Source organism: Lathamus discolor, chromosome 3, assembly GCF_037157495.1.
Source record: "Lathamus discolor isolate bLatDis1 chromosome 3, bLatDis1.hap1, whole genome shotgun sequence".
Classification (NCBI taxonomy): domain Eukaryota; kingdom Metazoa; phylum Chordata; class Aves; order Psittaciformes; family Psittacidae; genus Lathamus; species Lathamus discolor.
The window spans coordinates 71,494,164-71,520,208 of NC_088886.1; the positions used below are offsets into that span (position 1 = coordinate 71,494,164).

Genomic DNA, 26,045 nt, shown 5'->3' on the forward strand with positions numbered 1-26,045 from the left:
GTTAGATGACTTTTCTGGGGTCATTCAGGCTTAGGTGCTAATAAGTCCTGTATGCCTATTGAAAGGTATAAGCAGCAGTTTTGCTTTCAAGTGGTTTATGAACTCCTAGTTAGAAAAAGGAAATAGGAAGTTGGGTGTTCTGTATGGCTTGTTCTAAATAGTGTTTCTTTAGTGAGATTAAAAAAATAATAACAAAAAAGAATAATCCCAAGTGATATATGGTATAATGCAAGCACTTGTTTTGGTAAGAACTGGGTAATGCAAACCCTCCTTGGTTAGAACTACAAAGGAAAAAATGCAGAGTTGCTGAAAGAAATGGAGCCTTTGTTAAAGGAAGTAGTTTAATTCTGAGGAAATTCTTTCTATTTCTGTTGTAATGAAATTGATCCTTTAGTACATTTCCTGTATATCCATTGCCTTTGGAATTACTCTGGGCGTTAACTTGGCCAGTTTTGTGTAGTGCTCATGAAAGTGTGGTTTCATTCTTAGCAGTGCTCATCTCAATTAGATGAATAAAATCTATTGTAATATGTATGATGTGTTTTTTTGTACTAAAACATTAAATCCTCTTCTGTTAAACTCCATCCCAGTATATGACTAGGTCATTTTTTTCTCTGTATACTTTGCTTTAAACAGCTGCAAGGTCTATTTATACTAGAGAGCCCCTAAAAAGTTTCCAGGAAAGCTTCCCTTCAGGAAAAGAAATGTCTTTCAGAACAATTCTAATAGCAGTAGGGAATCAGTAGCCAGAATCCCCTACTGTGAATTCAGCTGCAGCAAGCACATTCTGCCACAGCCAGCAGAACTTTGAATTCAATATCTGAATTGTATAACTTGGTAATTACTACCATTTTGGAAAAATGTTCTTTGCTGTAATGTGTACAGTGTGTGGTGGTGTGGCTGTTAGAAAGCAAACATGGGAGGTGAAAGAAGGATTTTAGTGAGACCCAGACTGTGCTTGTGCAGATCCAATGATGAACTGAATCCAGAAATGAATGCAGCAGGGCTTCATTATTGATATTTTATTTATTATTTTTCAGTGGTGTGAAGGACACTGTGTTTTTTCTACAGCTTGAGTTTCATGTCCTTCTAGATTTAGTACTGATGCAAATTAATGAAGAGGAGATTAATCAGAAACTGTGAGGATGGAATATGTTAAACTAGATTTGGTCCAAAATTAAACAGGAAAACCTGCTTTTTAAAATTTACTTGCCTTCTTTTCCAGAACGTGTTTTTCAAAATACAGTAATGAGAATATTTTTAATGATAATATGCCATGTCCATGACTTTGAAAATGCTTTGGTTACTTAAAAAGAAAAAAAAAATAATCCTGGAGCTGAGATTGAGGGCTAATAAGCTTATAATTTCTCATAACATTGTTATATGATTTAGTGAACTGTTATTTTCAGTCTAGGACTAATGGGAAACTGACCATTAGACTTCCTTTTGTTTCCTTCTTTAACAGCGACATCATATTGGAGATCGTAGTCTTTCCTTGTGCAACATGTTCTTGGATGAAATGGCTAAGCAAGCTCGAAATCTTATCACAGACATTTGCACAGAACAGTGTACACTGAGTGATCAGGTGAGTGGTTGTGTCTCCTTTTAAGATTTTTCTCTGTTCAACTTTCTGAATTTTTATGGTTCTACTTCCTGCTTATTTCCTCCCCCCCCATTTTGGAGAAGCTTTTCTGTATATAAAATAGGTGATTTGAGGAATTTTAGTATTAGAATTGTGTAGTTAGTAGTCCAAGGAAGAATGCGCTACCTGTGTGATGAAATCTCCACCTGTACCATAAGCTTATTTTCTGTCTCATGGTTGCTGAAAAGTTGGATTTTAATTTGGAGGGGCTGTTTCTTTTTGTTTGCTAGTTGCTGCCAAAGCATTGTGCCAAAACCATCAGTCAAGCAGTGAACAAAAAGTCAAAAAAACAGACTGGAAAGAAAGGAGAACCTGAAAGGGAGAAACCAGGAGTAGAAAGCATGAGGAAAAATAGATTGGTTGTGACAAAGTAAGCTGCCTCTTCAGTTCCTTTCACCTTGAATACCAAGTCAAAATATGTGTGTTCTGCATATTGAATGCTTCTTGCTTGATGTATTTGCATGATTTTAATTGTCTGTAAATACAACAACTTTGTAGTTTGTGAGTATATGATGCTTCTGTTACTTGTATAGAGACTGCATTCTGTTATGCATAGCAATAGGAATGTGTATTTCTTGAATTTATCCTTGGCTGTTTCCTTTCCTGAGCAGAAAGGATCTCAGTGCTTTAGCTAGGTTTCCTGTGTAGTCATACTAATTTTTGTGAGTCCAAGGAATGGATAGCATCTTGGTTTCTGCCTTGCTTTAACTAGGTTAACCAGGTAAAGCACAGTCTGGGCTGGAAGTGCTGCTAAAAGGGTGTTTGCTGCCTTCAGCTGCTGGGATGCATTTGGGCTCCAGTGCCTGTACCAGCTGGAGGTGTCCTTGTTAATGGCTAGAGAAGAATTGAAAACACCAGCAAATTGTTAACAGAGCCAGAAAAAAAAAAAACACCTGAAAGAGATAAGAGGACAGATTAATTACTACAATTTGGGGTGTAAGAGATGATGGGGAGGAAAAGGTAGTAAATAATTGTCAGGAGAGATCAGAAGACCAGATGGGGGGGGTGATAAAAGTGTGAAGAGGAAGGAGTCTAAGAAAAGGAAACAATAAATATTTAGTGCTGTGGCTGGCAGTGCCTAAACGCACACACTATTGAAAAGGAAGTGGTTTTGCTGCAGCTGCAACAGCCAAACATCAGTGAACTGTAAAGATTGGAGAAGTTGAGGGAAAAGAACTTACTGTAGCTTAAGATTCCTTCCCCAATATTTTTATGTTCTTAGTAGCTAATAGCAATAATTACTGTATTGCTTAGCTCAGGAAAAAACACCTTTGCAGACTATCGTTTTTGAAGGGAAAAATATGTGTATATATCTATCTGGCATCACTATATGTGATGCAGATCAGTATGCAGCTGTAGGTTACGTTCTTACACAAAATACTGTTTTTTAAGTAAGCTAGAAAAGTGTCTGAAAGCAGAAAAAAGATAATGAAAGGAGGATTTAGAGCTGTACCTGCTCTTGGTGTCCTACATCCAGCATGTACTTTCCATAATGTTTCTTTAAATATTTAATTTCTTGTTGCCTGTTCTTAAAGCCTGGACAAACTGCACACTGCACTTTCTGAGCTCTGCTTCTCTATCAATTACGTACCCAACATGGTGGTTTGGGAGCACACGTTTACACCAAGGGAATATTTAACATCTCACCTGGAAATCCGTTTTACCAAGTAAGAAATATTGTGAAGTATTCCTATACAAGATAAGTCTTTACTGATTTGCTGTTGGAATTGTTGTGTATTTAGTACCTAAAACTAGTTTTTAAAGGTGGATTGTGAAACTCATAAGTGAAATTCCAACTATATGACGGTTAAGTTGTATGCGCACACATGCAGTAGTTCCTATTGTAAAACAAAATATGTTGAAATACATGTCACCTGTTTAACAGCCTGATCCTGCATTCCTAGTGCTGAGTATTTTGTAGGATTTGGTGATGCCTCTTTTTAGGCATATATAAGGACTCTCTTCCCACTGTTCTTCTGCACAGTGCTGGGTTGTCTAAAGTGTTTGAGTTTACTAGCTTGCGGAAAGGATATCTAAATATCAGAACCCAAGACCTGGCAAAGCCAAATTAGAGAATATTTTAATTACCTTTTTTTTTTTCTTAAAGAAGTTTTGCCTCTTGATATTCCTATGTGTTTTTACCTTGATCTTCCCATTGCTACTTACAGAAATAGACAAATGGCAATTTCTGGAGAGGATTTCATATTAAAACAGCCAGCTATCCTAGTTGTATTTTATGCTAAGGATTGCTAGGCATATATTTTTCAAGCAGAGTATGAGGCATAAGTTATCAGGACATAGTATTAGGTCATTAGAGCACTTCATCTTTTGCATAAGACAGGGTGGCCTAAAATGAAGATAACTTCACAGCTTTAGAAGAAGTCAGCTGTAATCTTCTCATTTGTGAACTCAGACCAGTGGTGGTCGTTTGTGCGTATTTTTTTTAATTTGAGGGGGAGGTTGGCTTGTGAGTCAGGGCTGAAGCCACAGTCTTCAGATTTTCAGAGACTGCTTTCCTTTTCCTTGCCTCATGAACAAAATGAGATTTGTTAGCTAAACAGAGTAAATGTTCCTTTATAATTATTTTCAGCTATTCAAGTGGCATTTCTTCCAGAGGTTTACAGTTTACTTTTGAATAAATTGTGGTTTAGTGTTAGGAGGTTTTTTTGTTTCCTGTTTTAACCTGCTCTTTTATGTATGGTAGGACTAGAGCTTATTATTATGCTACTTAATCTTGTAATAATACCAATTTGGAATTGATTTTCAAATGAGAAACTTGTGAAAATACACTTACACATTTCCAAACAAAAAATTAATTAAATAAGCTGATCTCCTCCTCTAGAATAACTCTTCTGTTCACCTCTGATGAAGGTATTGATTTCTTTTTGTTGTTGTAGTTGCTGTTCTGCTTTAGAAAAGTACACACCATGCAGGAGCTTAGTTCTGAAAGTCTGAGACCATTATAACCCTAAAATGAATGCTACAAGTATTGTTTGCAAAAAGTTATTTAGAACAGTTAAAATGTAATTAAAGCAAGGAAAAAGGATGCTCTAGGAGAGCTCATCTGTATTGCAAAAGGGATCTTTCAGGGAATCTTTGAAGGGTTTTTTTGGTTTGTTTTTTTAATACCGTGTGAGCCGAGGCAGAAAGGAGATTCAGTGGTATGGTCTGCGCCTTTGTTTAGGTGCCCAAATACAGTAGGCTTAGTTATTATTACAAGATAGTAAGACATGCCTCTAAATACTTATGCAAAGCAACACAAGATAGATTTGCTTTGAATGTTTTCAGTACATAATTATAGCTATATGATTTTTTTTATATGTTTCAAACTAAAACTATAACAGCAACTGTGGTAAAAGAATTTTTGTGTTAGTTACTATGCTTTGAACACTTTAATACATCATTGCTTTTACATTTCCTAGAAGTTTTGCATTTAAAAAGACCTTTACTATATTAACAGCTGCTTTGATCAATAGGTCTTCCATGTTGTGGATTGCTCTTATATGTATGGGGGAAAGTTTTTTTTTAAAAATGCTTGGTGAATATCTCAGTATCATGAAATTTTTTCTGGAACCACAAATACACTTATCTTTGCCATCTAGAACTATTTTTTAAAGTGCTGGTACAGTATGTTTTCAGGTAAAAGCTTTGAATACAAAATCATTTTTAAAGCTGCATCTTTGTCTCTGAATTTTAATAAATGCAATTTGTTTCTCTAAGGTCGATTGTTGGAATGACTATGTATAATCAAGCAACACAAGAGATTGCAAAGCCTTCAGAGCTGTTAACCAGTGTAAGAGCCTATATGACAGTCCTCCAGTCAATAGAAAATTATGTACAGATCGACATTACACGAGTATTTAACAATGTTCTGCTTCAGCAAACCCAGCATTTAGATAGTCACGGTGAGCCAACCATTACCAGTCTGTACACAAATTGGTAAGTAATTATATGAACACTTGTAACAAATTTTTTATATTATTTTTATTTAATAAAATATCTGCAATTGGAGAAGTGGAGTTTGAAATGTTCTTAAGTTTCCAACTTGCGTTTACTTCTCCCATTACCTTATAAAGCACTTCAGGGTTTGCATGTTGTGAAATGCATGTTTTATAGGGGGGAAATGTAGAGTAAGATACAGATAACAGTTGAACTATGAAAGTAAAACTTTAGTCTACAGGCTTTGCTGTCCATTGTCACATAAATACACTTCACCTCTATACAGTATCTGTGAACATGTGTCTTTTCATCTAAAACTTCTTGCCTTTCTGCCAAGGTATTTGGAAACTTTGCTACGACAAGTCAGCAATGGTCACATAGCCTATTTTCCAGCCATGAAAGCATTTGTGAATTTGCCTACAGAAAATGAACTGACATTTAATGCTGAAGAGTACTCTGACATATCAGGTAAACTTTGATATTTCTTCTGAATGTGAGGGATAGTTACCCTGTGTTTGAGTATTTGGAATTGAGTATTTGGTATTTTGAATAACAGCTGCTGTTATTCAGTATTCTATTACAGAGAGCATTTCATAACCTTCAATAGTATTTTAAATACTTTTTATTCGTGCTGCCTCAATGTCATGAGGGAGTTTGCTTTTCCTATTTTTGGTCAAAGTATGGTTGTTGCATTTATTTTATAGAAGTAGGCCTACGATGTGTTGTTGGCTGCTGCTTCAGTTCTATTATGTTACAAGTTCTCCTATCTGAAGTTCTATTTTGTGGTAAAATACTTCTGCAGTGAAAATATAAGTGCTAGATAAATGATGAGCATCAAATAATTGAAGGAATGTTTCAGGTAGAACATCTTGTTTTATTTCTCAGAAATGAGAGCCCTTTCTGAACTTCTGGGACCGTACGGCATGAAGTTCCTAAGTGAAAGTCTGATGTGGCACATTTCTTCACAGGTTGCTGAGCTTAAGGTAACTTTGGGAAGCTGGTGGGTGGGCAAGCGAGTAGTTGTCTGGTTAAGCTTCTTTTAGGGTATTCTATAGCTGTGTTTCTGCAGTCCATATTTGTGAAATGACTGCATCAAGCAAACAGATAAAGCTGTGAATTTTACTTTGTAGTACACTTGCATGTGTATGTGTGTATCCCACAGTCTTCAACAATTGAATGGACAGGGCATCATGCAGGCTCTGTTGATTTTTACCTTATGGTAAAAATTTTTACCTTAGGATACCCTAAGTTAGGAGTCAGGTCTCTTTGTATCACCAGTGGGAGGAGTTAGTCTTTTCAAGATCTCCAGGCACTTGTGAAGCACCTACTCAAGTCTGATTCTCAAAAATCAGCATGAAAATCTCACGTGTCAGTCATCTATAAGGACTTACTTTCTTTACCATGAGTGTTAGCATCTGCTGTTCAGTTTGCATGGATGGGAGACTTCAGGTCTTTTTTCTTTGTTAGCTTTCCTTGGGTTTAGATACATCTTTCGCTCTGGCTCAGGTGTATCAATTTATTATAATTGTCTGTATTCTGATAAATAATAACCTGATTATCTCAGCAACACCAACAAATTATAAACTTCATGCTATGAAAAAATATGGGAAGTATGGACATGTCAGGGAAGCTAGTTGCATGTATACTCAGCAAACAATGACAGAGGAAGCACTTAGTGCCTCTTTAACTTTTTTTGGAAAGAGGTTTTAATAGATTTAGTAACATGTACTACTATCCCCGGATAGTCATACTGTAAAAATGTCATTAAACACGTATTTGCTTTTGGCTGACTTTAGTGCCGTTTCTGAATTAAATTCAAAGATATTATTACCGCTCATAATTTTTAATTTATTTAAACCCTTATTACAATACGGGTGTTTTCGTAATGATTCATGCACACTGTTTTAAAAATACACAGAATGGTTGGGTTGGAAGGGACCTTAAAGCTCTTCCAGTTCCAACGCCCCGCAGTGGGCGGGCACGCCTCACAGTAGGCCACGTCACCCAAGACTCTGCCCAGTCTGGCCTTGAACTCTTCAATGGAGGAAGCATTCACAGCTACCTTGTGCAACCCATTCCAGTGCCTCACCACCTTCACAGTAAAGAGCTTCTTCCTTATGTCTAACCTGAATTTCCTCTGTTTAAGTTTAAACCCCTTGTCCTATCACTACAGTCCCTAATGAAGAGCCCTTCTCCAGCATCCTTGTAGGCCCCCTTCAGATACTGGAAGGCTGCTATGAGGTCTTCACGCAGCCTTCTCTCCTCCAGGCTGAACAGCTCCAGCTCTCTCAGCCTGTCTTCGTATGGGATGTGCTTTAGCCCCCTTATATCATGCTCATGGCCTCCACTGGCTTGCTCCAATAGCTCCGTGTCCTTTTTATGTTGAGGACACCAGAACTGCATACAATACTCGAAGTGAGGTCTCACAAGAGCAGAGTAGAGGGGCAGGATCACCTCCTCCGACCTGCTGGTCATGCTCCTTTTGATGCAGCCCAGGGTACGGTTGGCTTTCTGGGCTGTGAGCACACACTGCTGGCTCATGTTCAGTTCAGAATGCTGAAGAGTTCTAATGAACCTTCTTTTTCTTTTTTTCTTCAACAATTTATTATTACTAATGTATTGGGCCTTTAAAAGTGTGTGGTTTTAACATATCCAATTTTATAGTTTCAAAGATCTTCTTTTCTCTGTAAACACTGTGAATTTCAGTGCTGCTGAGTCGCTAGGATGTAGGATGCCCTAAATGATTTGAAGCCTTTATTCAGTGTCACAGCTCAAGGAAAGGGGCTGCTCATGTTTTCCAAGCCGCTGCAGTAGAGTGTACAGATACTTGACCTGAATGACCAGCCAGCTAGGGCAGTTGATTACATTCCAGTTTTTGAGTTTCAGGATAAGACTTTCCAGGTGAAAACACTGCTTCTGCAGTTAAATTCTGTAACTCCCAGTCATGCATAAACTGATACTTCTCATTTCAAGTAGAACACAAAACCATTGGGTAGCTGTTAGTTGGCTGCTGCTGTGTTTCATAGAATCACAGACTGGTTTGGGTTGGAAGGGACCTTAAAGCTCATCCAGTTCCAACCCCCCACAAGGGGCAAGGACACCTTCCACTAGATCAGGTTGCTCCAAGCCCTGGCCAACCTGGCCTTGAACACTGCCAGGGATGGGGCAGCCACAGCTTCTCTGGGCACCCTGTGCCAGTGCTTCAGCACCCTCACAGGGAAGAACTTCTTCCTTACATCTAACCTAAATCTCCCGTTTAATTCTGAAGGCAAGTGTTTGTCCACTCCCTGTGGAGTTGTCATACATCCTAAAAACCAGCATGACTGATACTGTAGATCCATTATTTTTTTTAAAAGCAACTTTAAGTATTTTTTGTGCTTTTTTTTTCTGGTGCTGCTAAGGATAAGCAGAACATAATGTAGATACCCATGCACACGACTACATGTTTGGAGAGAAAAAAATTAAGTAATAAAATGTTTGTCTGCTTGGCTGAGATGCATTTGGCTTAGTGAAAGAGCACTGAGAAACATCTGTGTTTGGGAGAAGGAAGCAACAAGATAGAATAGGGGATTTATTAAGAGTAGGGTTCAACATGCTTGCTTTGCTTCCTGCCATGGGACCAGGTGTTGGTTTTATTTCTGAAGTTTAAGACTGGGGCAAGGAGAAGAAGTTTGCCTCATTTAAGTAACTACTCAAACTGTATTCCAGCCCTTTCCTTTTAAACCTTAAACTAATATGCTGGTAAAGCTGAAAGCTTGACTCAGTAACAATATGCGTGGGCTGTTGCCTTCAGTCTTGCATTCTGGAGAGCTCTGTGGGATTTAAATTAAATGTGACACATCTGCCAACTTCTGATACATCAGTTGGTTTGAAATTCCCCATCCTTATTTCAGTGCACACCAGTCTCACTTTGGCTTTCAGCATACATCTTATGTGTCTGCATGCACATGTGCACATGTTCTTGGAGGTGTCTAGTTTGCTACATCTTGTATAGGTTACTTCTATCCTTGCTTCTCACTGAAGACAGGAAAGATGAAAGTGGGAAGACAGGGTGGATTATGAGTACGTTTGAGCATATGGAAGTAGCACGACCATGACACAATGAGAGGTCTGTGCTGTTGGACAGATTTGCTTTGCACAGGCTGCTTGACTGGGAGGTGGGGGTAAACAGACCACCACTACTTTCATAGCAGCATTATAATTGAAGTTGCATTGTTTTTTACTCTTTCTAGTCATAGGAATACTCAATCTGAAATTAATTTCACTGCTTGCCAGTTGCTATCTTCTGCCCTGTTTTCAGTGTGGGTTGAAGTGAAGTGAAATAAAACTGTTAAAACAGGTAGAACTATCACAGATCAGATACTCTTGGATCCTTAGCAGTAGATTTGTGCAGCTGTGTCTTCTGTTAGATTTTTATATGATATATCTTACGTTCTATGCGTATAGTGGCTGATGTATTTGATGTACATTAGATTATTCCTGATCCCTCTTCATTGTTCCCTTTGTGCTGCCTGGTAATTAAGATGTATGGCAATACACCTACTTGAAAAAGAAAACTATTAATAATCACTTTGGAGGATCACCCCCAGTCCAGAATATCTTGTTTTCTTCCTCATTCTTTCAGTTCTTTTCTGTTTATACTGTTTAGTATACAAAGCACTAAAATGAAAGGAAACACTTCATTTAATGTTGAAAAACACGTAAGATACTTACATTTTCTTGACTGCTGGTTGTCCTCTACCTAAACAGAGATAATGATTTCCATTTCTGAAATAGAATACTTTGCATTCAAACTCAAAAATTTTTTTTTTTTTTTTTTTTGTAAAAATAAAGTAGTATTTCTTGCTTCAAGAAGTTTAAGAATACTGCTTGGCACAATGGAAGTTCCTCAGCTAGCAAGAAACCCGTTTTGGATCTGACATTTTCTAGATGTGATTATGCAATCTCTGTAATTTAAATTTAAATCTGATACATATTTGGAGAATGATCTTAGGAAACCTATTGCATTTACCCCAAGTCGCATGAATGAGAGCAGTTAAAAATTGGAAACAGACATGCGTTTTCTTTTGGTCAAACTGACATGAACAATGTTGCACTTGAATTTAACTGTTTCAGGCTAAGGTGTTGGAACTTGAATGAATGTCTTTGTTTTTATTTTACATTATAGTGGAAGAAAATTTGAAGTAAACTGCATTAAGATGTAACAGTCTGACTCTTACATTCTTAATGCCATTTTTCAAGTTTATCACCATTAAATTTCTAATCCTTACAGCATAACTAGTGAAAAGAGCAATCCAGAAGAATGGATTATTTTGTGAATCTGTATATTTATTGATGTATGTATACTTTTCTTATAAAAAGCTGAATAGCATGAGGTTGACGAGTTGACTCGTTTCACTGAGCTTCAGTCCCTTGCTTTAAGAAGTTCTACACATTGTTGAATATAAGTATCGTGTTCCAAGGGGTATCTAATCCTCTGCATTTTATTTCAGAGCTTTTTTGTGTGTCAAGTAGTGCCTGGTGATAATACTGATATTGTAGTCCCATTAGAAAACATCTGTATTCCATGAGTTTGGTTGTCTCTGTGCCAGACTGAAATATCCTACACCATTTATTTATCCTTTTAACATGCTGAAATGTATAGCTGACCTGAATCCTTTCTTCTTTTTTAGAAACTTGTGGTGGAGAATGTTGAAGTTCTCACACAAATGAGGACCAGCTTTGACAAGCCAGACCAGATGGCAGCACTCTTTAAAAGATTATCATGTGGGTAACTAGCAAGGTCCTAATAAGGATACAGAATTGGGTTTTTATCTTGCTCCTTGTAAAGAAAATGAGAAAAATTGCTTTCTCTGTAACAGGTATAAAAAACCAGCAAAAAAAATAAAAAAGTGCAGTCATATAAACCAGTGCATCTTTTAAAAATTTTCTAATCTTTTCATATACAGACAAAATGAGATTTAGTGTTAATTAGTGTAAGTTAATGAGATTTAGTGCTAATTAGGGCATTATAGTAGTGGTGAGCTTTGAGTGTCTTTTCAGGGATGATAACATGTAGCTGTAACAGCAGTAATCTGCAAACCATGTGCATGGCTGTAGAAAACAAATATAAAACACAGGCTTTTTTGACACAGGTTTCTGTTCTGATTGCAACAGTGTAAATTATTGCATTCTTTTGAAGGGCTTTAACAGGTAATTAATATAAACATTTTAAATGGAAAAAATTGTTGCAGACATTTTTGGCCTCAAGAAAACACAGAACTAATGTTAGCATCCAATATTGTCAGCTGTGTGTAAGGACGCTCATTCCAATAAGTGGTTAAAATTGGTCTTCTGAAAATCCCATTGTCAACTCAGCTATAAAAACTTGCTTTAGTGCTGTTTATTTTGGCTCTTTTAAGGAATGCCATTGTTTCACTACCTTTCCTTTTTCAGTATTTTGGTGAATGTTTTCTTTCTGGTTTTTGAATTATTGAGCTTATAAAGATCAACATGTTCCTGTTCACTGTTCTCTTTTCTCTTCAGCTGTTGACAGTGTTCTGAAGAGAATGACGATTATTGGTGTTATCTTATCTTTTCGATCCTTGGCACAGGAAGCACTTAGAGATGTAAGAAATAACTGAATATGTTCTGAATAAGTTTCATTTGGTTTAATGGAATTATAGGGTATTTGAAGCTTCACTATTTAGAAATTCTACCTCTTAAAAAGTTCGCATGTGGGTAAAATGGCAGTACTCAGTCATAACTGAACACTAAACTGAAAGTTGCAGATGGGAGAATCTATTTTTTTAGTACTGTTCAGAGAAATGTTACATTAAAGCATACAGGGTTTAGTTTGAGCATGCCTCAGTGTTTTCTGTGTTTAGTACCTTTTAAAAGCTTTCATTTCCCTTTGTTTGCAAACAGCTTGATTTTGTGTATATTAGGCTTTAATGTCTTGTATCTAAAACCAAATTAATGCGTAAAATAAAAACTCATTAAAAAAATTCTAGTCCAGTAAGATAATGGTAGTGTCTAATTGATCATTAACATGGGAAGTATTTTTTCTCATTTTGTGCTTGTCTCTGTTAGGTCTTATCATACCACATTCCTTTCCTTGTAAGTTCCATCGAGGATTTTAAAGATCACATTCCAAGAGAGACTGACATGAAGGTAATGTTTGGCCTAGAGGGTGATGGAGTCATTTTTGGAGCTTACTGGAAATACTTAGGGGGCAAGACTTCCATGCTTAGTGTGAAAAATCAAGAAACAAAGAGCACCCTTTTGTTCCAGACTGCTAAGTAGTCCTGCATCTGCAGCCTCCTACTGTTCTGGGGAATAAAACCCAACAAATAACTGATAGGGTAAGCATGAGTCTCTGGTTGTGACCACATTTCAAAACTTTGATGGAAAGAACTAAGAACAGAATTTATTATGATTAAGTGATATAAGAGAGCAACACTGAGCTGCTTCCTACTGTGAGCATCATAACTGGTAAAACTAGATGTTTCAAGGAATCTGTGGTTGGAGCTCTATGTGTGTAATAGCTGCAAGTCTGATTTTGACATTAAATTAAAAATCTGTGTGAACTCACTGTCTAAAATGTTGGGAAAAAAAAATAGCAGCCTAAATCAGGTGCTTTGCTTCTGAATGGTAGCATGTTTCCATGCAGAAACCCGTGCCAGTACATCACATGGCTCTTGGAGGGGTATGCACAGTACTTGCAGCCTAGCTGATTTTTAATCTGTTATGTCATTTAGGGCCTATGAAGGTTTGCAGGCTTCTTAATGGTAATGGTATCATGGCAGTTTGATTTGCAGAAAATGGGTAGTGGGATATATGTTGTGCAGCTCCTGATTCATTTCTACAGAAACAAGTTTTAGAAGTCTGCTTTTGGACAAAGTATGAGTTTTGAGCAATGGAATATATTGTTATTCCTGAAATTCAGGTTTACATATTACAGTTTACTCTTATGGAAAGAAACTGCAGTTCTGTTGGGTGTGAAGATTCACTAAATAGAAAGCATCCTTCCCCTTTTTAAAAGTTCAAGTCCATTATTGTAGGCTTCATGATTTCAGAAGAGGATTTGGCAATCTGTCTGAAAATGAGTCAGAGGTTGCATGAAGAATATAAGTTACTGAAACTTCATGTGTGCTATTTCATTCCAAAATATTATCATGTGCTCTTTGAAACTCGCAATGCTGATAAATCAGCCATAAATGTTTGATGTCCCAGAAAAGATTGGAATTCACATAATAGTAGAGGAATTCTGTGGAAATGCAATGGAAAATTAAACTTGGAGGATACTGGCTCATGATAAAAATTGTATCAAAATTATGTAAGTTCCTTTCCACTTCTCAACCTTTCTGTAATTCTCATCTTTAGTTAAAGGGAAAATAACTGATCACCAAAGCATCATGTTCCATTATTGAACTTGAGGAATCAGTATGCAAAAGAAATGAGAAGGGAAATTCACTGCTTGCTTTGCTTGATATTTTTAGGAAGACCTCCACACCTCCTACTAGACGCCCTCTGGTATCAGAGGAGTGCTGAAAGATATGGTGGGGTAAAGGCTGCAACACTAATCATTGAAGGCAGTATTTTGCCATTGATATTTTTAAGCTGATGATAACTGATCACTTGAAACATCTCAGTGGATCTCTAAAGATGCCTGTGTCAGCAGATATGAAAAAGTATAGTATTAGCTGCTTCTCTTCTGGAAGTCACTGGAACAATTGGATGGGAATAAAAGCTATCTAATTGTAAATGAAACCATGCTGAGGACTGTTCTCTGCTTCGAAGCACCACCTAGTTGTCTCTGCTTCATGTAGTATCTGGCTGTTGGCCTTCTTTGGGTCTGCTGTAGTTCTGCTGTGACATACTTACTCTGTGTGTGTATGTTTCCTAGTTTCAAGTGTCTCAAATGAGTGCTGTGGTACAGTCCACCAGGCTGGTTGCATGATACCAACCACAGATGTCATGTCTTGTTGTGTGGCATGATGCCATGTAAGCTTGTTTGAGAGTATGTAGCTTGCTGGATAACATTGAAGGACTGTGCATGGAGAAGGAGCCAAACCTATGTAACCTTGTCCATAGTGCCTGCTGGAAATACTGGGAACTCTGACATGTGCTACCCAGCCAGTCTGCCCAAGCTTTGTCTTGAAAACATCCTGTTAGCAGGGCCAGAGCTGTGCTATGAGCCTGCTAACAATTAAGACTTGTGGACAATCAGCAGCTTATTGAGCTTTCTTCAGGCCTTGTCTCATACAGCAGTACAATTGTAGGCAACAAAGGCTTCTTTTGGGACAATAAGTCAGGGTTGGGTTTTTTTCCCTTAAATGAAAGCATGTCAACAGACGGATCTTTACAAGGCTTTGTACAATGTACAACTTACCAGGATAATTGCCCAATAAGTTGTAATTGGGCATATTTTAGGACTTAATAACAGTAATTTCCTATGTCTGAATATACCAAGTAGAGCGTAAATAGCTTTAAAGCTGTTGATGTAATAAATACTTGTTACGAAATACTATTTTTATTTTCATATCCAATTAATACATCTTATGAAATCTTATGCTTATTTTAGTGTCCCTGAAACTTACGATTTGGGGTAACTGGTGAAATGGGGATTTCTTCTCCTTTTGTTTACTTGGGGTTTTTAATATTAAATTGTTGGGATGTCTACACAGGCTTTTAGAAACAGGCTTGTATTTGTTCCACTCTTGCTCATTAACCACTTCGTTGTGAATTAGCTCCTGTCCAGATGCTCTGTGATTCTTTTAATGCAGGACCGTTCCCAGGCTAATATTATATGCCCTGCTGATGGCATAGCATTTACTAAACAATACTGCATGCTTTTCATATCAGAACTTGTCCTTGAGTGGCCAGGCTAAAGCACACAGATGAGGTTAGTCTGCACAATATTTCCTATGTGCAGCTGATAGAGCAATAGGTGAGGATTTATGGGTAAAGTGTAGCATGTCTCAAATATAACACACATTGCTTACGTTCCCTGTAGTCTTTTGTAATTGGTATAAAGTTGCTTTTTCAGAGATTCTGCTGAACTACAGCTTCAGATACGTTGTCCAAGATGTAAATTGGGAAAAGAGAGCTGTGTGGAACATTTGTTAATAGCAATAAAAGATACAGCCTGGGATGCACTGTGGAAAATGGAATACATTTCAAGGTGTTATTGTTAGGGCCACATAGAGTCTAATTCTTGGCACTTGGAATTCCTGGACGCTGAATCTATATGAAATTTAGATGTTGTAAGATTTCTGCCTTACTTTTTCACCAGATTGTCTTTTGGCTTTTGTCTAAAAATGCTGTATTTGCAGATGTTAGCTGATACTTTAGATCTTGTAAAGAAAATATGTTAGTTTCTTTTGAACAGTAAAGAAAGATGTAGAAACAGCTGATTCAAAGTCAGGATGTTTGCTTTGGAGGTAATGTTGAAAATTATACAAGCTTTGTTTGGCTTGACAAAAAGAAAATCTAATACAGTGTTCAAGGTACTGACCCATCTGTTCAATGTAGGTTAGAAACAGCTAAAATCTAGAGTCTCTTTACCTTCATATAGCCAAGTCTCTGCAAGTCCTCAGTGCCTCGGACACCTAACATGAACATTTTAAACATGACAGATTCATCACTTTTACAGAAAAGCATTCAGAGTTGTACTTACCTTTCTTCTGGTCCTCAGGTGGCAATGAATGTATATGAACTGTCATCAGCTGCTGGATTGCCTTGTGAGATTGATCCTGCCTTGGTCGTAGCACTGTCTTCCCAAAAATCAGGTGAGAAATTCCAAATTAAAAAACGTGTTATAATAGAGGGAGGAAAAAAAAAATAGTGCACTAAGGCACAGAAGTTTCAGATGCTGGGAGGAGACATCTGTATCTTGAGTCCTTTATATTCCTTTAGACTTTATAAATGGCAGAAGAACGTGATTTTGCCTGCTGCTTACTGATGTGTTAGCTTGAGGATCTTCTCAACCACATCCAAATTAACTTGTTGACCTAGAAATACATAACGGGTACATGTTAAAGTTGTTCAGTAGCTAATGGTGGAAACTGCTGTAATCTAAGGAGAATGAAAATAGGATGCTATTGTGAATAGTTACAGGCATGATTAGTTTTGTTATAGATGTGTAATAGGTCTGTGCCACATAAGTACATATTGAGAGCTGAAATGCCAGAGTGCTGCTCTTCATGAACTTCTCAACACTGTGTTACGCACGTGTTAACATGGAGCTGACAAGGGGAAACATGGTAAAATAAACATATTAGTGTTCTAACATGTATAGTGCTTCCTCTCACTCACTTGAAAGCACCACTGTCCAAACTTTTCAGTTTTGTTTACTCTGGTAGCTTTGAAGGCATGAATTAAGACTCTTAAGTGCTCTTTGATAGTCTTCAGCTTTTTTTACTTTACACCTTTTTTTTTTCTACTGTGTGTAATGTTATTATCAGGTCATGAATGTTGTTTTTTCTTGCTTTAATAGTAGTTCTTTGGGGAGCAGAAAACTGCTAATTTCAAGCAGCATTTTAATATTCAAACTTGAATGTCAAGCACAATTTCTTTGTGTACCTCAAAAAAAAGTGTATTTTATATACGTTACATGCATAATGTACGTAGGTGTCTCTTTGTAAGAACTAGAATTTGAAATGGCATTTAAAGTAGAGTATTTTCACTGTGGTTTAGCTGTGAAATGTTTAAGCTGGGTGAAAAAGGGAATTTGTGTATTTTCATGATGGGTTATGATCTCATATTTTGATTCTTAGCTTTGCAGTTTGAGGTATTTGTTTTTTAGTAGTTCAGTTTACACAGATAAGAGTACTGTATTTCACCAGCCGTTGACTGTCTATGAAAGTAATCTCATGCTTGTGCATGGTGATGCTGCTGTTCTTGAAAACACAAGGTTTTAATGTGAATTGAAGTGAGTGCCTATCACCTTCTGCTCATTTAGCAAAGAGAGAATGCCAGAGTAATGCTCACCTCAAAGCACATGAAAAAATACCATTCTGCTCAGCCTGTTAGAATCTTAGTAACTAAATGGTTAGAAGTGCTAGGGTGGCAGCAGCTTGCCTTCATTCTTATAGATAACAAACTGGAAATTTTTAGAGGTCTACCCTGTGTCTTTTGGCAAGACTGACATAATATTCCTCCTTTCACAATACAAACACTGAGTTTGTTTTTCTTGGATTTAAATTTCAGTTTTGTCAAAATCTTACATTCTGAACTTCCTGCAGTTGAAAGGAAATACTGCAAGATTACTTTTTTAATTAAAGAGCTTTATTGGTTTTGTTTTTTAGAAAACATTAGTCCAGAAGAAGAATATAAGATTGCTTGCCTTCTCATGGTGTTCGTGGCGGTCTCCTTGCCGACTTTGGCTAGTAATGTGATGTCTCAGTATAGCCCTGCCATTGAAGGTAATGTGGAGTCAGCTATGTATTTGCTGTGATGGTTCCTTCATAATAGTCCTGGTAGTTTCTTGAATACATTTGCTTTAAATATTTAATTATGTATTGTAGTGAATAAAATGTAACAGCCAGTCAAATTAGCCCTTATCCAGGAATGTTCGTCTGAAAGTTACTTTTAAAAGCATTTACTCAACTCTTATTTAAGGTAACTTTATATGAAAAACAAGTCTTCCACTTGAAACTGTAAGAACAGTCAAAAAGCTGTAGGGGGCAGTCTCATCCTAGTGTGTGGAATTGTTAGAGTATACATTCCACACTAATTAGTGTGAGACTTACTATGTAATAGTATAGATGTTTGAGTAATCTTTACATTGGCTTTGGGCCAGTCCCACAAGGAATCTTTTCTATATTTAATACACTGTTCATATTAGTAAGCATAAATTTTTTAAAACAGAATCTGGAAGGTGAAAGCTGTATATAACAGAATTATATCCTAAGAGTAGGTCAACTTCCTTATTAAAAATAAAATCTTTGCCTCAAGGAAATTCTTTGCATGTAATCCACAAGAAAAAGTTCTCTTTCAGACAAAATTGAGTTGAAAAAAAAGACTGACAAAGCTGTTCCAACACATACAAAAGTCACCTTTCAAATGTCCAAGCTATTTTCTTTGTGATGTGTATCATGGCTTGCATAAAAGACCTTGTTTATTCTGCATCCATTTACTGGGTACAGCATGTTTTTTTCTACTACTTTTTTTTTTTTTCTCCTTCAGGTTGCATTATTTTTAATCCAGTCAACATTTAGCTCTCAAAGAATGTCTGAACTTCTGAAAATTTAAAGTACCAGAACTTCTGAAAGCCACCTATGTCATTTAGTGTAATATGCAAAATATATTTTTTGAGAGACCCAAGATTGTTTTCTTAAATGGGGGTTAATTGTATTCTTCACTTTGAGAGATTAGGGATCTGTTAGCTCCAGATGAACTTGGTTTAAGACCATGTCTCTTAAATACTACTATTTCATAGTTTTGTAAAATAAATCCTGTGGAAGCACTTCCGGGCACCAGTTTCTCCTTCAAAAGCATCTTACCTACTGCACAGTCTCAAAACTGGCCAGGGGGACAGTACTAAAGGTTTTTAACAACGATTAAATTTTCACATTCAGCCCTCCGCACCTCACATGAGTAAGGTTCTCCAGCAGGTAAGAACTCATGCAGGCTCGTCTTTCTCAAGCTCCCCTCTCTTCCAAAGACCATCTTAGTCCTCAGGTTCTTGGCAGGCTGAAACGACATACAATTCTTTTCACTGTTTTGTATCGTGCTTGTATAGTATTCCAGTTTATGTGATTTTATTTACATGCAGTAACTCAACATGAAGTCAGGTAAAGCCTTGGGTTTGAGTGGGTTCTTAAAGTACAGTTGTTAAGATCTCAAAACTGTGACTGGAGAGAAGTAACATCTAGAACTCAAATAAGTGTGTGTTAGGAGTTGCTACTGGTTTTATGACATGTGGCCTCTGTATTATGGAATTCTTTCCTGAGTGGGCTCTTTTCTATTGAGAGGAAAGAGTCTGGCAAAAGGAATACATAAAATCTGTTCACTCTACAAAACTAACTTGAACAAACGGCATAGACCTTGTCAGTCCTGCCTGCCTTGCATAAGACTACCTTTTCTTGTGTTCTGCCCTTATTGTAGAACACTTATCTTTAGATGCTTAATATAGATGCTGTTTCCAGAATGAGAACTTCATAAATGCTGCTTTTTATGAAGTAAATTCCCTGGAGAAATCCTGAATTTATCCATGAACAAGTCACGGATTTGAAGGAGTTTCAGCCTTCCAATCTGGCAAGTATACCTCCTGAATACAAACAGTTCTTGGACAGCTTCAGCAATGTCTGTGTTCTCTCTGCCTACTTCAAGATTAAGCCTGTTTCTTCTACTAAGTCCAGATAATGGCTCAGACTCTTTTGTTCTCAGTAAGAAATCTGAACTGCTAGTCAAATGTCAGGCTAGAGGACTAATTTGTTGTCTAGAGGCTAGAATATAACCCTGGTCTGCAAGAGAAATGGTCGTTTCTAAATACTTGAAACCTGTTGGAAGACAACAGTTCCTCAGCTGAATTCCCTTGCAGACTACAGTCTGAGACATAAAAATGAAGTCACTTTAAAAAAGCCAGCCACTTCAAAAACAAATTCAAATTTAAATCAGCAGAATTAAGCACTACAGGTGTTCTTGACTGATGTAGAAGGAAATGGATTCTGTGATTTTATTTTTTTTTTGGACTAGCATATTTGTGCAGCAATATTTAATTAAAAATAGGAGGTGGAATAGGAGTATCAACTGGGGGGGAGGGGGGGGAGGGGGAACCAGGAGGACTGCTGGTGACGATCCACAGGGATCTTCATTGGGACATGCTAATCAGAATATTCATAGGAGCCGGAACAGGGGCTGAACAGTGAGGTGAGAAAATTTTGGTGTCATATAAAGTTATTGAGGGTATTAGAGAGTGAAGAGCTGCAGGTAGATATTATTATGCTGAGTAAATTGGCAATAAAATGACAGAAAAAAATCATTTTCAGTAACAAAAATGATCTTTTTTTCATGTGTAGAACGATGGGGTCTAGCTGACCTTGTTGTTCAAGTGGGATTTTGGAGTTAAGATAAATGACTGAATGAGAGAGTGCAGTGCTCAGCAGTGGTCAGAAAGAACTGGTAAGAACCAGCAGTGCTTGTGTACATGAATACTTGTTAGCTCCTTCAGAGACCACCTCTTTTTCGTATGCTAGTACTATCACAAGGTACTTGCCCAGGTGTTTATTAGTTTTGTTTTAAAGTGGTAGATTTGACTTGACTTTGCCTGGAAAAGATACCTACTGAGGAGCAGTTGTTCTGCTCTCTTTGACAACTGGTATAATCTAATCATCTTCCAGGCCTCTGAAGCCTGGGTGAATTTTATGCAAGATGTTATGCATGGTAATAAGCAATTCAACAATTTTGTTCTCCAGTCCCTGTAGGTGTCTTGGGTGAATGCTGTCTGGGCATCATGCCATGTTCATCTACATGGAGGAAAGAAAAATAGCCAATTTAGCTTGAAAAAGTCCTGTGTGCCACTTGGCTTTTTAGCCTAGTCAAGTGGTAATACTCTCAAGTTTTGTAGAAAACAAATAAACCTCCTAGATACTATTTTTCCTAATTTCTAAAAACCACAGGGATCTTTGTCAGGTTGTTCTGACCATTACAGCATTCAGAAGGCAGATCTGTACTTCTGGTAGCTTAACTGTTGCCAAGTTCAGTGTGAAAGAGTACTTTGCTCCCCTTGTGCAAGATGCTAAACATTTATCTTTCATTGTGACAAGTTCATTTACTTTTCCGTGATGTTTTCCAAAGCATACTGTTAACTTTCAAGCATAATGCTGAGGTAATTTGTATATGTTTTTATTCAGGGCATTGCAACAACATTCATTGCTTGGCAAAAGCTATCAACCAGATTGCTGCAGCATTATTTACTATCCACAAGGGAAGCATTGAAGACCGTCTGAAAGAGTTTTTGGCCGTATGTATAACTTCATTTCTAGAGCTACCCTGTCCAAAAAGAGGGGAACAAACTCTTGCCCCCTAATGCCCCTCAATCCATACATAAATCTGTCATGAAATTATCCATGTGTTTGTCATGGCAAATGTTAGCTTTACAGTGGCAATCAGCCGCAAGTAATCTTAATCACAAAGGCATACTATAGAGGTTTAGATTAGCATGAATGATTATTAATTAACCAGCATTTGCTCCAGTAACAGTACTGCTTCATAATGTCTGTCATATTACTTAGTTTGCTGTTGTTGTAGATGGCAGAGAAACTGAAGTTATTGTATAATAAAGTGTTGATTTTTGACTAGGAGAAAATCAGGTGTGGGTAAGCTTTTGATCTGGCAATAGGGTAAAATTCATATCTTAACAAGAAAAGTATCTGTTGACTTCAGGAAGTATTTGAAATTCAAGTAGAAAATGTAATGCTAATTTAGGACACAATGCAGGTGATTTCATATAAATCTGGGTTTGGTGCACAAGAGAGCATATTATTAATGCAGGTCAATATGTAGATTAAATTGAGTAGCAGTCCTTTAGCAATAGTCAGCTGTGTGTGATGTTGGAAGGTAACAGCAGCAAATCAGTACAAGTGTCATAATTTTTATTTTAATATAATCTTTAGTATTTTAGCACATACTGTCTCTTACATTATATGGTCCTTGATTGGAAAAAGAAATGTACAGTGCATATATAATCAAGATTCTGTCTAGCAGATTTTTTTGCATGATGGTTGGACTCCACCTTTTCAAGGAAGGTAACTCCAGAGTGGCTCTTGAGTTTCTACCTTTTGACATGTCTGCCCTTCTGAAACAGTAACTCTCTGATAGCAGGATGTTATGGGGATGTGTGGGAAAAGGAATTTGTATGCTTCAGAGAAGGTTAAAAGTCAAGCTGCTCAAATCCTTAGTGATACTTATGAAAAAATATCAAAACCCTTTAGGGTGGTGGTGATGCATTTGCAATACGTTTTTGTGTGCTGGTAGAAACAGAATTTTTCAGGTAGCTCTTAATTAGTCAATACTCAAAGGGATGCTAAAGGCTAAAACAGCAGCTTCACTTGAATTTCTAAAAATTACTAGTGATCTTGAGCGATTCTTGATTTTTGCTGTTTGGCCTTGAAATGTGAAAAAATCACCTCCCTCTTCATTTTAGATGCCTTACACACTTAAGAGGGTGGGATAATGGCAACTTTCTGTCCCTAGAAGTCCACAGAAAGACATTTTTCTTTTTTTCCTTTTTTTTTTTCTTCTACTACTTAAAAGGCTGTTTCACTCATTGCATTTTGTAAAAAAGAAAAAACTTTTTGCCGTTGACCTTGTCTAATGCAGCTGCTGGCTGTAAAGGATGAAAGAGAAATGGTTGTGTCAAGTTGCATGCATTTGACAAGTGAAGGAAGCCAGTATAGTTCCATGCGATTTAAACACTTGGTATGAGGTTTGCATTTTTTCAGTGTTTACAAACTGGTTTCAGACCACTGCTTTTACTCCACAGACCATGACTGGATCCTTCGGATATTTTGTTAATCGTTCTTTTCTAGCACCTTTTATATATCGCTTACTGTTAGTCTGAAAGAAAAACGTGTCTCAGGAGGAAAATGTACTGCAGGGTATGGTCCACCTTCCTGTCAAAGTTAATTAAATATAGGAAAAAAAGGTATATCTGCAAATGACATAGTTTACCATATTCTGTCACCCTGAACTTCTAAATACCTAAGTACGTGCTAGAAGTTTCTAGGGGTATCTTCTAAAACTAGTATTTGTAGGGTTGCTCATGGTCTGATAAAATACTATTCATTTACATTTAGGATGACATTTTCTCAATTGAAAATACAGCTTAGGAAGTAGAACTCAATCTTCTATTGCAAAATGAGTTTAACTTCAAACAGTTAGAACTTTCAGTCTCTTCAAAACTTATGAAAATGCAGTAAGTTTACCTGCATATTGGGAACGACAGAAGAAGCGAGATCTTGATCCTGTGGGAGTTCTGTCATTGATTTCAGTAGACTTTGTAATGGTCAACCAGTGATTACAGTGAACAGTTTTTCACAATTAAGTCTGTCACTTTTTCTATTAGAATAGCATATACTTGTAATGATAGCACTACTAGAAATAAACAAAAATGGCTCACTGAGACTAAAGCCTGATGATTGTTCATGTGCTCAGGCTTACTGTCCTTGATTGTTGCTAGTACAGCTCAGCGTCCATTGGCTGGGATATTAGTTTCTTTAGAAAGGCAATGTGTGTGTGTGTGTGTGTAACAAAACAACAAAACTGATCAACACATTGTTTTTTTTATTCCTTTAAAATATGCATTTCATGTAGCTTGCATCATCTAGTCTACTGAAGATTGGCCAAGAGACGGACAAAACTACTACGAGGAACAGAGAATCTGTTTACCTACTACTAGACATGGTATGTGTTTGTTTTACTTGTGTTACTAACTGAAGGAGCAGGCTCTGCATTGCATCATTTAACAAGGGGGGATTGGGTGTCACCTTGGTGGTTGTAGCTCATGAACCAGTAGAAATAATTATGTATGTCATTCTTCCCAGCATTCTAATGTCAGGAATTAATATTTTTCCATTCCCCCAACACAGGCACACATTTGTACCTTTGTTGCTAGAACATTGTATCACCATTGTTCAAACCATTTTCATTGTTCACTTACTGCATACAATGTTAACATGAAGTTTCACATACAGGAAGCACTGTTCAGAGTGTGTGGGAGAGAAACCTCTCTGTTCAGAGGTTTTCCTTTCAGTATTCTGTATCTTCTGAAATGGCAGAAGTGCTGTATATGCAGGAAAGCTAGATGACTAGCTTTGAGAAGCATCGAGTTTGTAGCACTGTGTTTCTCCCCAGCATTTAAACTTTGTGTTATTTCTTTTTGCTGTGAAACATGAGTGGTGTTGTAGTGCAGACCAGAATTATCTACGTGAAATTCCAGAGCACTGGAACAGGTTGCCCAGGGGGGTTGTGGAGTCTCCTACGTTGGAGATATTCAAGGCCCGCCTGGACAAGTTCCTGTGTGATGTACTCTAGGTTACCCTGCTCTTGCAGGGGGGTTGGACTAGATGATCTTTTGAGGTCCCTTCCAACCCTTGGGATTCTGTGATTCTGTAAAATAGATTATCAGCAGCAGGCAGCGGAAGGTGTTCTGCAAAACCTTGTATTTCTGGTGTGTTTCAGATTGTGCAGGAGTCTCCCTTTCTGACAATGGATCTCTTGGAGTCTTGTTTCCCTTATGTCTTGCTGAGAAATGCATACCATGCTGTCTACAAACAAAGTGTCACATCCTCTGCCTAAGGATCTACTTAGTGGAGATAAGACATAGCACGCGTCTGTGTGGCCTCAGTTTTATCTGTAAACTGTGGAGCTATTTTACTTCATGGCCTGATGAACAGTTTTGTGGATTATAAACTTTTTTCCATAAAGTTGTATTTCTGATCAGTGGCTTCTTATTATGGTTGTACTGCAAAATATAAGCTTGGTTGATTTTAGGTTGCACATTCATGAAAAATCTCACTACTTTTTTTTTCTTTTTTTTTTTTTTAACTTTAGAGCATCGGTTATGTTTAAAAGATACTACTTCTGCTATATGTTTTTTGATATTGATCATGCAAAACAAAAATTGCTTGTTTATTTCCCAGAAGAAAAATGTATTTAGTGATTATTTTAGATAGTGTAGCTTTCATCTGTGTGTAAATTATTTCATATAGGGAGAGTTATAATCTTGTACCTATTGTTCTTATTGAAAACAAATATTGGATGTGCATTTCTGTGAAGTAATTACAGCATTTCTAGCTTTATTTTGAAACATTCACCAATCTACATACTGACACTATCTAACATTACAAATGCTCTAGGACTGCTTATCCTTCCGACAGATCCTCTCCCAATACTCTTAAACAACAGCAAGTGGTGTTGTTTGTATAAAGCATAGTGGATTTTTTTTTTAACCTGACTTCTGTAGTGCCCTGTTGGCATTAACACTACCATTGTACCCTGCTGTATAATAAACATTCTTACACAGTTATCACATGTTGATAAAATGTTAGCCCTTAACCACTTTTTATATGTTTTAAATTTTTGAAATTCAAGTGTACCTTCCATAACATACAATAAACACTAGACTGTATTATCTGTAGGTGAATTATTTTTAATATAAATGTTATCCTAGTATTTTAAGCTTAAACTGTACTGTTCATTGATTTATATCTCATAGTTCATTAAATATCAATCCTTAGAGCTTTTATGCGAAGGCTTCTTTTAATCCTTCCCCTTTTGGCTTCTGCAATAGTGAATCTTGTAAAAAGTTGGAAGAAGGAACTAAAAACAATGTAAAAAGTGTCAGTTTAGTGCCATTGTTCTTTGAATCTTAATTTTGCATAATAAAGCGAGAAAAAGCATTTCTACAGTACATAGTGATGCCAGTTGTACCCATAGAAATAAGTGTATTGTTAAAGTATAAAACTTGAAACGATCA

General features: G+C 37.0%; 1 protein-coding gene across 2 annotated transcripts in view; it reads left to right on the plus strand.

The window, feature by feature from the left end:
* The window catches only part of NCKAP1 (NCK associated protein 1), a 61,204-nt gene extending 35,397 nt beyond the window's left edge, over nucleotides 1-25,807 (plus strand). For both annotated transcript variants that reach the window (XM_065669727.1, XM_065669728.1), the window contains exons 18-31: nucleotides 1,466-1,585; nucleotides 1,873-2,012; nucleotides 3,178-3,309; nucleotides 5,363-5,581; nucleotides 5,919-6,049; nucleotides 6,467-6,564; nucleotides 11,254-11,347; nucleotides 12,107-12,189; nucleotides 12,653-12,733; nucleotides 16,260-16,353; nucleotides 17,872-17,988; nucleotides 21,421-21,530; nucleotides 23,882-23,971; nucleotides 24,749-25,807. In XM_065669727.1, coding sequence (XP_065525799.1) covers nucleotides 1,466-1,585; nucleotides 1,873-2,012; nucleotides 3,178-3,309; nucleotides 5,363-5,581; nucleotides 5,919-6,049; nucleotides 6,467-6,564; nucleotides 11,254-11,347; nucleotides 12,107-12,189; nucleotides 12,653-12,733; nucleotides 16,260-16,353; nucleotides 17,872-17,988; nucleotides 21,421-21,530; nucleotides 23,882-23,971; nucleotides 24,749-24,865 — 1,626 coding nt within the window. In that variant the 3' untranslated portion in view covers nucleotides 24,866-25,807. The remainder of the gene's footprint in view (nucleotides 1-1,465; nucleotides 1,586-1,872; nucleotides 2,013-3,177; nucleotides 3,310-5,362; nucleotides 5,582-5,918; nucleotides 6,050-6,466; nucleotides 6,565-11,253; nucleotides 11,348-12,106; nucleotides 12,190-12,652; nucleotides 12,734-16,259; nucleotides 16,354-17,871; nucleotides 17,989-21,420; nucleotides 21,531-23,881; nucleotides 23,972-24,748) is intronic.
* The last annotated feature ends 238 nt before the right edge of the window (nucleotides 25,808-26,045 follow it).